Source organism: Balaenoptera borealis (assembly GCF_965194805.1).
Source record: "Balaenoptera borealis genome assembly, chromosome: 8".
Lineage (NCBI taxonomy): Eukaryota > Metazoa > Chordata > Mammalia > Artiodactyla > Balaenopteridae > Balaenoptera > Balaenoptera borealis.
Window position 1 is genome coordinate 70,935,322 of NC_138865.1, and position 14,290 is coordinate 70,949,611.

Below are 14,290 nucleotides of genomic sequence, written 5' to 3' on the forward strand. Positions count from 1 at the left end.
GGCAGCATTATTCACAATAGCCAAAAGGTAAAAGCAACCCAAGTGTCCATCAACAGATGAATGGATAAACAAGATGTGCCATATGCATACAATGGAATATTACTGTCTTATAAAAGAAGGAAATTCTGACATATACTACAACATGAAATGAACCTTATAGACAATATTCTAAGTGAAATAAGCCAGTCACAAAGGGACAAATACAGTATGATTCCACTTATATGAGGTACCTAGAGTAGTCAAATTCACAGAAACAGACAGTAGAATGGTGGTTGCCAAAGGCTGGGAGGAGCAAGGAGTTATTGTTTAATGGGCAACAGAGTTTCAATTTTGCAAGATGAAAAGAGTTCTGGAGAGGGATGGTGGTTACAGATGTACATAATGTGAATATACTTAAATACCACTGTACACTTAAGATCGTGAATTTTATGCTATGTGTATTTTATCATAACTAAAACTACCAAACTGAAAGAACTTCTAGGCTTAAAAAGAGAGAACAGAAGCAACTTGTTTACTTCATGACTTTGCCTAGGTCTTCTACTCCTGCCACTAAAGGGTTAGAAAGAAAGCGAACTTTTTTTAACTTAATTTTTTTAGAATAGTTGTAGGTTCACAGCAAAATTGAGGGGACAGTACAGAGATTTCCCATGTCCCGCTACCTGACACATGCATAGCCTCTAGTGGACCCTCCCACTAGACTGGTCCATTTGTTATAACTGATGAATCTTCACTGTCACATCATAATCACCCAAAGTCCAGAGTTTACACTATGGTTCACTCTTGGTAGTGTACTTTCTATGGGTTTGGAGGGAAATGTTTTTTTTTTAATTATTCATATAGATCAAATTATTCATGATAACTCTATTGCATTAGAACCCAAAATCCCCAAGAGTGTATTAAATGTGCATAAAAATAACAGAAATGTTGTAAACATTTGCTACTCAAAGTGTGGTCTGAAGACCAGCAGCATCAGCATGCCCTGGGAGGAGTTTGTTAGAAATGCAGAAGCTCAGGCCCATCCCATACCTACAGAATCAGAATGTGCATTTATCAAGATTCCCAGGTGGTTCACTGTCCATTCTCAAAGCTTGAGAAGCACTGCTGCAAACTATTCAGAACTGCTTCATCAGTTGAGATGGAAGGAAAATAGGTTATCAAAGTTGCATTATTGTACTGTGTGTCAAATTGAGGGAAAGGTCCATGTTTTACTATTCCTTAAGTTCTTAAAAATGATTAAAGCCAAATCCATTTATTGTCCTGAACATAAAAAATGCTTAAACCACAATTGTAATTCAATATGTAGATGACAGTGTGCTCTGAAGACTGTATATAGCCAAATAGTAGCTTTTATAGAAGTGAAATGATTAAAAGAAGCAAAGCGCCAAGCACAAAGCTCTCCCTGAGTGGCTGATGGTAGATTTGGTAGGTTTGAAATTCCAAGAAGAACTCATCATTACAGCAGAACTAATGCATGGTATAATACGTTCGCCAAGGAAAGTACTGACCTGCATAAATGTTCAAGAACAATAAAATTTTGGTCACTGGTAATGTGAGAAAAACTACTTAATACCCACAGCCAACTGGATTCACTTAATAAGATTAAAATGATATACAGAGAGGACAGAAAAGATATCCGCAAACGTCCATTGAACACAAAAGGGTAAGACATTTGACTAATATACGTATTCCAAATACTAAAACAGAGTAAGAAAAAGAAAAATCCATGTTTGGATTGAGAAGGCCTTCTCAATGGGATTTTTTAATGTGGGTTTATTCTTATGTGCTCTCCCCTGATACCTTGGCAGCAGTTAGTTTCAATGCTAAGTTTACACTTAACACAAAAAATAAATTCCTAATAAGAAGATAAAAATTAATAACTGTATAGATAAAACAAAGATGACTGGGGGCTGGGGACAGAGGGGCAACTGCAGTCTCTGACACCAGGGCTTCATGGCTGGAAAACATTTTTCCACTTAATGAGAATCTTCAACAGTTATTGGGATCTCGGCCCACTTTCATTTTCTTTTTCTCTGGCAAACTTCCATTCGCTCTGGCTTTTGCAATAGTAAAAATAAGTAAATCTGACTCAACAAAACCAAGTATTATTTTACAAGTACAAACTGAAAATCAATCTAAGGTTTGGCTTGATGTTTTTGCAATTGATGCTAATTTTAAGCAACAATTCAGAGGAACCCCTTGAGGCTTACATGAGCTCATCAGTAGCAAAAAAAGGTCATTTTAAAATAATTGTTAATGTTTTCCAGAGCAAGAGAGAAACTCTTTAAAACTGCCGAACGTCTTGGCACACCCCACACGCCCACCTCGTGTTCTTGTTACCCAAATGCGAGCGGAGCTGGAAGTAAAACCTCACTCCATGGCAAAATTAGAGGTGGGTAGGATATTTGGCTCTTGATTTCCTGTGTTGAAATGACCATAACATCTCAGAACTTGATTTGAGGTCCATAGGTGAGATCTTCAGGGAGGAATTTCATACCTTCATAAATGTCTTACTCTCGTTTTATCAATCATATAGAACAACAGTTAACATTTTGTTGAGCAAAACGAGGGGGTAATAATGAACTTAAAAACTTAAAAAAGAAGCCACCCTTATGCTGTGATAAACATCTGCAGGCTTGGCAAGTGTCTGCCGAAGCAGTTTGAAGAGTAAATGTTTTTATCTCAGGAGAGAGTTACACTGATAACCTTTGACACTGGTGAAAATGTGGGACACATAAAGCTAGACTCCCAGACCAGCTGAGAGTCGTGACTCGGCCTGCTGCTAACTGCCTGCTGTCACCAGACCCCAGGGAAGAGCAAAGTAACACAGAGCTGAGAGGGGGTTCAACCATGTGCTGGGGAACCTGCTCTGTGGCCCCCAGCAACCTGAAAATCACAGAATCGATGTTCAACCTAGAAAGGAAGCCTGAGGCCCCACGTACGCATCCCCATCAGGGAAGGAAACTGGAACCCATTCCAAGAACCCCTGTCGTCGTATAAATGAGATATTAAACTTGATTGCTCTTCAATTCAACTTTGTCCAACCACATGAAATGAAGATTCTATAAACATAAAAATCTTCCCTATGTTCTCCTTACAGCTATTTTCGCCTCAGTCTTGAATACCTACATTTACATGCCCTCCAAAATGCACAACTAAGGCATTATAAGGGTTCTCCTATGGCCCCCCAGCAACCATTAAGAGCACCTGAAAATACACAGAATCGTAGAAAAATAAAGAACACATTTCACGGACACTAGCTTTTTCACCTAGACAGAGAAACTATTTACTTCAGCAAATTCTGGGTCTTTTAGAAGACAGTGTCAATTTTATTGTTTTTTGAAATGCTATGTAAAGCCTGAAACTTCACAATTTGCACATCAGCAATATCCATCTTTAAGTTTAAATATATTTATGTGGTAAGGGAAAGTACATGCATAAGAATATATAGAATTTTTTAAAATCATCATCATTTACATTAGAAATTTCTTTATACAAGCATCTCAACTTTTTTCTTTAAAAAAAAATTAGTGACTGGTAAGAATCCTCTGAGACTGCAGAAAATCCAGCTTCCCATTTAAGCAGCCTTTCACTGAGAGACATGAGTGATGGCAGACGAAGGCCTCTTAAGAATAGACTCAACAGAAAATGACAGCGGTTCATTCACTGAGAGTTTTGTTCCAACTTGTTTGGCTACGAAAAGGTCTTTTGCACATCTATCTATTGTAAATGTGTACTTCTGGTTCTCCTTGACTAAACACTCTCTGGGTTTCTTAGGGGCCTCTTCAAAGGCCTCTTTGACAGATGATGTTTTCAACTCGGGACCTGATTTGTCATTAAGAGTTTGCTGGAATAATGAGTGGAATGGATTATGTTTAAGTGGCAGAGGGTGCCTGGTGCTTTCTTTGCTGATCTTGGTTAAGACGTGCCCTTGAGCTGCCAGGGAGTCCGTGTCAACAACGGGCAAAAAATTCCGTCGGGGTGGGGAGAACGCAGACCTCTCGGGGACGGCCTGGTGACCCTGAAGGTCACTTCTTGAGATCTGGCCCTCAGGAGTGTGAGGCAGCACCAGAGAACCTTCCAGTTTCGGTGGCATCATATCATGATCTGCTCCAAGTCCATCGTGGAGTCGTACTCCCTTCAAGTCCCAGCTGGCCCCAGGCTTCAGGGCCTGAACTGACGTGGTCGCATTCAGCAGGCATTGCTGGTAGAGGAGGGTGTCACTAATGGGGCCACACTTGGGCCAAACTAAAAATCTCGAGGACAGGGGATACTGCCTGTAAGTCGTGGCCACGCTGACATTGGAAGAAATTAGTTCCATATTCCCAGACCCTGAGTACTGCATGGTGAGATCAAGGCAGGTGGGCAAAAAATTGCAGAAGTCTTTGCTTGGCGGTTCCACTGGCGTGGGACTGTAGGCACTTTTGTAGGAGTTGTACTCAGAACCATGTACCATGCGATTGGGCAGGAATAAGGCAGCAGCTTGGGAAGCTTCCAACATCTCCCTCTCTTTATATTCTCTCTCCAGCATAATGTTCTCCAACTCTTTATCAGCAAAGGCCCGCCTTTTCCTCATCCGGTCACTTACTGGGGGAGGTAGAGGTAAACTCCCTCCCACATAAGTCTCTGATGGAATGGGGCGGTAGCCTAAAATAAGCAAGCATTGCACATGAAAGACATTAACACCTGATGAGGAAAAATCTGGGAATCCAGAAGGCAACAGAAACACTGCAAATCAGCAGAACAGTTATTTACAGTTCCACATCACTAGTATTTTTATACAGAAAGCAAAAGTATGGGTTCAATTTAAAATAGATCCCTTCGCAGGGAAGGATATCCATACTGTAACTTTTTATCGTTGCTGTTTTTTGTTGTGATAGGTTTGTTTACTTTGACAGGCATACTTTACTGGCTGAAATTTTAATATTCTCCCCAGGCTCCTATACATTAAGAGACAAGGCTGCTCATGTCGCTTCAATCAATGCTTTATTACTATCCATGGCATCTTTTTCAATTATTAAAAAAAGATAGCTATACCTAGAGCTGATGTCACTTTTATTTTCTAAAGTTGGATCATTATGTACACATTGTGACAGTTGTAGAATAATCCAAGGAGAACTAGGAAAAAAGAGAGAGTTAAAGCAGATTAGTGAAGAGAAAAAGAGGAAAGACTTCAGGAAACAGAAAAGCACAGAAAATTGAAAAGAGCTGTTAACTAGTGAAACAGACTCTGCAGTGAACAATTTAATCAGGCCCCTACCCCTGCCTCTGACGATCAGTACAAACAAACAAAGTGGGGGGGATCCCCTGCTACACTGACAATAACTGGTCTAAAACATTTTTCACCAGGACCAATCAGATACCAAAATCGCTGAACAAGCAATCACTAGAACCTAGATTAAGTCATTATACATTTTATAAATAGGGACAAAGTCAAAAACAAAGATTAGTATAACATAAATAGAATTCCTGGCAGCATAAAATACTTTGATTATTTCATCATCCCAAGCACTCACCACTACCAAATTTGTTTGGAGGATCCACTGTGATGTTTGTGTTTACATAGTGACAAACCCATCATACTCATTTGCAAATAAAATAAAATTTGAAAATGAATGTGTACACTTCTATGGTTAAGTTTTTGCCAGGAAGTTATTTACTTGAATGTTCTATTCCACTTAGTCCTCTCACTTCTCAAGTTGCTTTGGCACCAATTTCAATTTACCAGTGTGGTCCCTATGGTTATAAATCTGTTTACCCAGTTTGTAACCAAACTCATTTTGAATGCATGAGAAGCCATTCTAAGGTCAGAAGTATACAGCACAGGGTAACACACGAACAAACTTTAAAACCTGTCCAGAAATAACTCAATTCAGAAGCCACATAAGAAAAAACAGAATACAAATGTCTACTTCAAAACAAACAAAAAAAAAAATCTGCTTTTCAACCTGACTCATAAAATAGCAGTGATTAGAGCAAATATAAACTTCCCTTTTCTTTAAACGGTGAAAGATAGTCAATATATTATTCATTATGTCAATAAATAAATTCCATACCCAAACAGAGATGCTTTTAAAAAATCAGTAATATTTTAAGAAAAATTAACGTATTCCCAGGCTTTAGAGAAAGTGAACACATGAAGACTTCACTCTATTCAAATTCAACCTCCATTTCTCTTGTGTATTCAAAACCTTTTCCAGATTCTATGATCTCGACTGTCAAAATGGTAAAGTGAAGTGTGGAATAACTGCAATTTAAGTAGATAATCCAGAGAGGAAAAGAATACAATTAAAAAGAGTGGGATTAAAGGCTGGATCGCTCAGACTAAAGGCCTTTATTGGTGTGGGTAGCTGTTAAACTCTTCACTTGACTCACTCTATTTAGCTCCAAATACAACTAAAGATTTTTTTTTTTTAATTTATTTCCTTTCAGGACATCTGCTCTGGGATCATTTGGCAGCGTATCTGTACCTCCCTCACACTAGGGCAAATTTCATATGCACTCCATGTTAACCCATTAACTACTAAGCAGAAAAAATTATCAGTGACAAAAACCTCAGGAGGTATGTGAGATTCATTTTCTCACATCCTGATTTCCTTCCAAAAGTTTCCAATAAAACAGCATTTCCCCCTCAGAATGCTCCTTCACATGTAAATGGAAATGCCATGTGCCTGAATAATGAGAATCACTCAGAACATGGTTTAAAAGGCTAAAGAATAATTTTGCGTTGCTTTCTTTACCTTCTAAAATGCTTTTGGCCAGCAAACTGGGTGCCCTGACTTGCCTCTGATACATGGCTTTGCGCTCGAAATTATTCTGTTTCCCGGAAAGCCCCTTCTTGTCCTGTAAACACAAGAAACAAAATCAATAATGCCCTGAAAAAAACGTGGGAGACAAGGAAGAGGCATCAGCAACTCTCCTCATTCTAAATGTATTTATTTTCCCATCCCATGTGAAAATAATTCTAAAGGAATTAATATCAGCACCCCTTAATTCCAGGACAATGAGCTAAAATCTCTGTCCGAAGCCTCCAACTGGTGAGCAGGGCCCCGGCTTTCCCTGGGGCCGCGTTGCTAGAGTCGGCCCAGACTCAGCCTGCAGCGAGAAGTGGGGGGCCAGCCTGGGAGGAAGTGAAATCCACAGTGGATGAGATGCTAGGAGCCTGGTCCTGAGAGAGCTGCGGCGGGCCGCTGCATCCTCGGAGCCCAGACTAGTGCCGAAAACGCCAAGGACCTGACGTTGGCCAGAGATGTGGGGCCGGTTTCCCCCGCAGTAGGGCGGATGGGACCGGGTACAGGTGGTTGACGGAGAAAACTCATAAGTTTTCGCGTCCGGCCAAAAATCCCGATTTTTTCACTGGGGGACTGGGACGCCTGAAGGCGAACAAAACCTTCAGAGTCCGCAGGAGACGGGCGCACCCTCTGTCACCGCCTGGTCGGTGGAATTCTGGGCCCTTCTACACCCGCGTCCCGCCCAGCAGGTCGCAGGGAGCGCGAGAGAACGCGGAGCCCTCGGTGCAACACATGGGGGGACACGGGAGGGGGCCGCGCCCCAGCCCAGGGTCGGGGCACCTCGGGCGTCCAGCGCGCTGCGCTCTCCGGGGCCCTTGGGAGGCTTCCCATGAGGGTCACTCACTGCCTGCGGCGAGCACGGTGATCCACTCCCCAGCACCTTCTCGACAAAAAGTAAAATCAAAACTCCTCCCGCGCCCTGAGTGCGAGCAGGCCCGCGCAGCCTCCCTCCTGTGAGCGCGCTTGTGCAGGGACACAAGGAAACATTCAGTCCCAGGTTCAAGAAGAGCCTCTCCCTTAGAGAAGATTCAGGCTCTCCTCACAGCCGGAGACCCGCGGTGGGAGGCGACAGAGAACCGTCAACTGGTTCTTAGGTAGTTCTCGAGGCCAGAAGTTTCTTCTAAATTCCCACGTCACTTTTGGTCTCATCTGTACAATGGGCAGGACACGTTCTCTCTCTCCTAAATGGACCGTGACTGCGGAAGCGCCGTGAGCACTACGTGCTGCATGGTTCTTTTTCGCGATCAGCACGGGTAATACGGCGATGGACGTAGTGCACTGCATCAACCTCTGTCCTCTTCCCCCCAGCACCACGAGAGTAAACGTTAAAATATAAAAAATCGAAATAAAATACCTTTCCCATAATTACCGAACGGCACTAACCACTTTCAAGGCCTCTCTGCCTGCTTCTTAAAACAAAATCTTCTCTGCCAAGTTCCCCAATGATGGCCACGGCTTCCTCCCTCCCGACCCTGCAGGCCAGCGTTGGCAGGGGTGTCTTCACCATCCTTCTGAGGAAGTGCCAGGAGCCTCGAGTCCCCGGGCCCGGGTGTGTGCGGAGCGCGCCCCTCCGACTCCCGACCCCCACGGCGTCCCCAGACAGCCCGGCGGGGGCGAGCCGGGCCGGCGGGTACGCACCTCGGTGGCCTGCTGCCTCCGGAGCGCCACCTGGGCGGCCATGACGCGCTGCCGCTCTACCACCAGCAGACAGTTGGCGCACTGGCAGTCACGCCAGCGGCAGAAGCGCTTGTGGCCCTTGAGGCAGGACACCACACCATGGTTGCGGCAGCGCGCGCACTTGGGCGTGCGACTGAGCTTGCGCGGCTCCGCGCCGCCGCCGCCGCCCGCGTTCGCGTCGCGCTCCGGGGGCCCGGCCGGCGCCGGCGAGGCCTGCGGCGCCGGAGGCGGCCTCGGCGCCAGGGTATCCTGCTGCTCCGGCCGGCCCGGCACCCCCGGGGACGCGCCCGCCTCCTCGCCATCGCCCTCGTCTTCCGCGTCGTCGTCGTCCTCGTCCTCCGCGTCGTCGTCATCCTCGCCGTCCCTGTCGGCCGGCGGCGGGCTGGGCCCGGGCGGCGTGGGCGGTGGCGCCTCGCAGCCGTCCTCCTCCAGCCCCAGGCTCTCCACGTCGATCTCCCAGTCCACTGCGGGAACCGGCTGCCGGACCGCCATGGCGCACCACGCTTCGCCCGGGCCTACGCTGAGTCCCCTGCGCTCTGGAGAGACAGGAAAAGAACCAGAGACCCACCGACCGCCGCCGTCAGGCACCGTTCCCGGGCCTTGGGCCCAGAGCTCCTGGTCTGCCCGCCTCCGACCCCTCGAGGAGCCCACTTCTCTACATGTCTTTCACATCCAGACCACATGTGCATTTCTTTTATCTTTAGGCCTGACCTTTAACCACAGCCCTCTCTGGCTTTACACACGCTTTGGGGACAAGGCCCTCGGTAAACGCACTGACCACACACATAAGTATTGTGTCCAACTAGGCCGGCCTTGGCCACTTATCAGGCTTACCCATACCCAACTAGTATGGCCATGCTGAACATAAAAATGTCAATGGAAGAACTGTTTTCCTTCTGATCACAAGGGCCCTTCGGACCCTGTGAGGTACCACCCTACAACTCCCACACGCCTCTCGTCCTCCTGCACCACTACAAGGAGCCCCTCTTGGGCTTGGAGAGGTTCTCTCATCCTCCCCCAATCCCCCCACCCCAGCACACCGCAGTTTTAATCAACTAAAAACCAAAATTGTTCTGCTGCCATAGGGACACTGGGCACGGAGCTGCAAACGCCCCCGTCCAGCATGGACAGCGTTTCAGCCCCGCAGAGCTAAGCCGCGTGGGCTCTTTTGTACATCGGTCACGGTTTGCACTTTAAGGCAAGACATACAAGTAAAATAGGAAAGGTGATTCACGCCCTTCGCCCTCCCTGACGCCCCAGCTACATCACAGCACTCACCAAGACTCTGAGGCCCCGGCTAAGCAGCCGAGGCAAAAGATATCCAGCCTTGGGACCTTGCTCTTGGGCTGCTGGCTGTGCTTGCAAACAGAAATCGGGGTTGCCACACCCTGTCACGAAATCGGGGGTTGACAGCTGGAGGCCCGGAGCCCAGTGGATGAGGAGTGGAGAAGGGGCATGGAGAAGGTGAGTCAAATCCTCAGCGACTTCGCCCCGCACATCCCGGACTCTGCAAAGTTCTGATCTGTCCTCAGCAGCCCCGGGCGCTTCACGTCGCTGAGGCTGCTTTTGGCTTTCTCTGTCCCTAGCTGGGCGGGAAGGTTGGGCCGCCTTGACCAGGTTCAGGTCGCAAGCTCCCGGGGCGGGCGGGCGTACCCAGTAGCGTGCGACGCAGCGCCCCTCACAGCAGTCGCCAGCCTCCGCTCCCTTTCCTAGTATTATCCGCTCGGGCCCCCGAGCTCTGCGCCCGCTGATTGGCCGGTTGTCAGGCGGTGTGTACGCTGATTGGCTGAGGCTCTTTGGCCCGGCGCTCCCCGCCTCCTCGCGTCTGCCGGGCCACTCCCGCCGCGCTCTGCCAGAATCCTCCCGCGCGGCCTTCGGTGCAGCCGGGAAGTCTGTCCCGAGGTTAAAACCGAAGTGTGACGGCGCCGGCTGGAGCGAAGTCGCCATTTATCTCGCGGGCTAAAAAAATAGCAGAGACACACTCTTACGAATCGCGTTGTCCTCAAGAGAAAGTAACAGACGACAAGGCAGAGATCGGAAAAGCTACGTCATCAGCATCACCGGTGTATCTGGGACTCAATCATTAACCCAAAGCTAGATGCGGAAATAAGAGAAGTGCACGGCGGCATCCTACTTTCTCCTGCGAGAATAAATCAGTGGTTACCTTGCACCACAGCACCGGCTTAGAGGACTTATGAACTGTAGATACTTTTGTGGCTATCGCCACTCATCCTCGAGGTGCAAAGTGGTTCCTCGTTAACTTTCACCACGCCCGTGAGACAGGCAGGTCACCAAGTCACCTACGTCACTTATATTTTTCTATATGAATTACTATGAGTTGATTTGGGGGAGAACGGAAATACATGCCATTAAGAGATTTAAGTACAATATATTCACTCTAAGCATTTTTTAAAACGAAGCTCTTTTTTAAAGAGGACTTTTTGGTATTCATGAATGTATAAGGGGGAAAAGGGGCTTCTTCATTAATCTCTTACATAAATGTTTAATAACAGTTACGTTTCCAATATCCTGAAAGAGGGAATTAGTCTTCTAATTCAACGCTGCATTTTATTTCTTGAACTAAATTTAAAGTTACTTAGACGCTTTTCTACTTACACCTTTAAATAATCAGTGCCTCTTAAGATCGGTTTAGGAGACAGATTAGAAAATTGAGTGCCAATGCACTGAGCACATAGTAGGCCCCCTATATATTTGTTAAACGAAGGAAATTACTGAAAGTTAGAAATTAACCAGGCTCGGAGCGGCGGGAACGAGGAAGCTTAGGAATTACTACTGTGAAACTAACGCGATGTGCCCGACGCACAGGTATTCCAAATCCTTTGGCGATGTGGAAAGTTCTTCCCTAGTTACCACGCACTGGGATTTCCCTTTGTGCGGGTTCTTCTCCCCAGAGCCGCTTTCGATGCCCAGCGAAGGAAGTGGAGAAACAGTTCTGTATACTCCTGTCGGATGCTCAGTGGCTCTGGGCGTCTGGGAGGGTGGCTTGGGAGCTGTGCGCCCTCAAACACAGGACAAAGAGTCAAGCAGACTTGTTCGTGCCTCCCGTTTGGCACCACCTAATAACACCAGTGAGTTTTACCTTTTGCGTAGTTTCTTATATTCATCAATGTGTATTTGTTCACCTATGTTAGAGCATTTGAATTCTTGAGAGCAGCAGAAGTGTATTATTTACCCTCGTTTTCCAACGATGAAACTGAAATTGAAAGAGGAGCCCTGGGTCACGAAATGGGAGGGCAATGGAATGGTGAGCACCCAGGTCCTAGGTCGGCCTCTGCTCTGAAGTCTCAAACTTTGAAGAGCCCTTCGCTCCACGCCAGAAAAACTCACAATGGGTTCGTGTTTTTTATTTTATTCCCCTGCACCTTTTTCTGATTTTGGTACCTGGCGTCATGACCTCCCATTTTGCGTCTCCCCCTGTAGCTTTTTTACCTTTGCAAACAGGCATCTCAATGCTTCTACCCCGCGACGCGCAAGAAAACTACAAACCCCCTCCACTGCCGCTGCGTGTGCAAGCAGTTGGCAGGCTGGGTTTTTATTTTATTTATTGTTTTTACGGCGGGGGGAGGGGCACGGAGGGGTGAAGGACAGGAAATCTTTAGCCCTTCACTAGTTATTTTGAATATTAAGAAACAAAATCAAGAAAGTAGGTTTGCTAAACTAGTGGTTACCCTAGGGGAGATGGAAGGGGGAGGGGCACAAAAAAGTAGGTGAGCAAATTTGGGGTAACTAGATTGAGGGGAAGGGGAACCAGGAGGGAAAGGGAGGGGAAAGCGGCTGTTTCCTAAACATAAAATAAACAAGACGGCCAGCCCTTGAACTAGTTAGAGTGGTAAAAGCTGCCACATAAGGAGAAAACAAGTGGGATTTGCGTACAGTAAACTGTGCGGGCTGAAGACAGGACAGGGGATAGGAGTTGGGGGAAGGGCGGCTCCTGGAAGCCTATGGCGAGAGCAAGGCCCTCAGAAGTCAGAGCCAGTTGTGCCTTCCCCTGCGCAGCGTCTGTCTGGACTTAGGGAAAGCAGTGCCCAGGAACTTACTGGAGGGGTGGGGCTCCCTGGCTCCAGGTGGGTGGGCCCAGGACCAATCCCTCCACTGCACACTCGTCCCCCCCATCAAAAATCTACACTACAGCCTCACTGCTTCCTCCAGGCTTCCCTGCCCATCTCCAGATGCCCCGCATCTCGTTCTATACTCCTTGCACCCCAACTGCGGTACTTGCGGGCATGCAGCTGTAATCGTGATCCAGTTGAATTACACTCCATTCCCTGGCCCTGAACTCTCCAGAAAATCACAATCCCACCAATTGCTGAGCGGTGAAATGGTGTGGGAGTAGGGTGGGGAAAGAGAGGTTTTTCTATTGGGACGAGTCTCGGGAAGCCTGAGGAACTCTAATATTAAATAAGAAATTATCTGGATAATCTGGGGCGGGGGGGGATTATGACTGCACAAACTGATTAGTAAACTAAATATTCAGAGGCAATAGGAGTCAGAGAGCCTGGGCTCCAGGCTGGTTGTTGGTTGTTCCACCCACTACCTGATTTGGTTGATTAACTCCCTGGGCCTCACTTGCCTCATCTGCAAAATGGGAGGAATGCCCTTCTTTGGCCTGTCGTGGTTGTGAAGACGGTAATAATGAGGATAGTCTTCACATCGTAAGAGCTCAGTAAATGTTTGCTTACCCCGCTGTGGTAGCCCACGCAGCCCCAGGAGGGCCGGGCCATGGCATGCCTCCCAAGCTTGACTGAAAGGCAAGGGCGCAAGGAATCCAGCTCCTTCCTCCAGGTCCCTCTCTTAAAAGGAGTCAGGCCGTGACTGAGGACCTGTTAGGTGAGGAAACAGAAGTCCTTTGGGCTTGTAAACCGACACCAAATTACGAAGTGCAATTGGGGCTTCCCGCTTGTAAATTACAAAGCAGGGGGCCGCCACTGACTCTGCCTGTCCCCGCTGGTGGGGGCGGCTTCGGGGGTTGCGTCTCTCAGAGCTGGCCGTCGCTGAGGGACCCCCCTCTTCTCCCTCTCCCTTTCCCCCAATTCTCTCTCACCCCGCACCCCTTCCCTTTCTCATGCAGCTCGGACACTCGCGGTCCTAAGCGCCCCCCTCCCCCACCGAGTCAAGCAAGGGAACCTGAACGAAAAAAGCAGGAAAAGGGGGACGGGGAGTCTCCCTCTCTCCTCTTTAAATGTGTGTGGGGCGGTTCTTTTATATTCTCAAAAAAAAAAAAAAAGAGGGAAGCGTGTTTCAAATTGGCCCCCGCTCACCCATCAATTCCTTGCTACGAATCCCAGCGGGTCCGGCCGCCGCCTTCCTCTGCGTGGCCACGCCGGCTCGGGTCTGACTCCAGGGCGTGTAGCTTCCCGACCTGGTCCGGCCACCTCCCACCCGTTCATTGAGGGCCGGGCCGCGGGAATGCAGCGGGGTTTCTGGGCCCAGGCTCCGCGCAGGCAATCCGGCTTGGAGGCTGAGCGTCTGGGTTTCGGAGCAGGCTCACGGGGGTTAAGATGCCAGATCTGCTGCTCCTTGGCTGGGGGAGAGCGAGGAGTATCCTAAACTCCCTCGGCACCTCACTCCACAACTGCAAAATGGAGTTAACCCTACAGGAGGTGATGTGTGGAGACCCCTTGGCACGGTGACCCGCCCATACTGAACACTCAGTACTTGGGAGTTGTTGTTTTTTTTTTTTTTTTTGTATTGGTTGTATCACTGTAACTCAAGGAACTGGCCTGCGGAGAGCCCGAGGCCGGGAAATTCGAGGCCGATTTCCTCGGACCTCGCCCGACTTCCCAGCCTCCGAGGCCCTGGGAGGC

The 14,290-nt window shown here is 47.8% G+C and overlaps 1 protein-coding gene across 6 annotated transcripts; it reads right to left on the reverse strand.

The window, feature by feature from the left end:
* Window positions 1-1,266: 1,266 nt before the first annotated feature.
* Window positions 1,267-13,306, reverse strand: DMRT2 (doublesex and mab-3 related transcription factor 2). Of its 6 annotated transcripts, none has more exons than XM_082403677.1 (5): window positions 13,166-13,306; window positions 9,744-10,424; window positions 8,427-9,001; window positions 6,738-6,840; window positions 1,267-4,644 (listed from the first exon to the last, which is right to left on the reverse strand). In XM_082403677.1, exons 3-5 carry the CDS (start codon window positions 8,955-8,957, stop codon window positions 3,587-3,589), a joined length of 1,692 nt encoding a protein of 563 aa, XP_082259803.1. In that variant the 5' UTR covers window positions 8,958-9,001; window positions 9,744-10,424; window positions 13,166-13,306; the 3' UTR covers window positions 1,267-3,586. The 6 variants fall into 6 exon arrangements, with proteins under 6 accessions (XP_082259803.1, XP_082259802.1, XP_082259804.1 ...); XM_082403681.1 differs by lacking the exon at window positions 13,166-13,306 and adding an exon at window positions 5,035-5,115 and having other exon boundaries at window positions 4,508-4,644; window positions 9,744-12,027; XM_082403676.1 differs by lacking the exon at window positions 13,166-13,306 and having other exon boundaries at window positions 9,744-12,020.
* Between the last annotated feature and the right edge of the window lie 984 nt (window positions 13,307-14,290).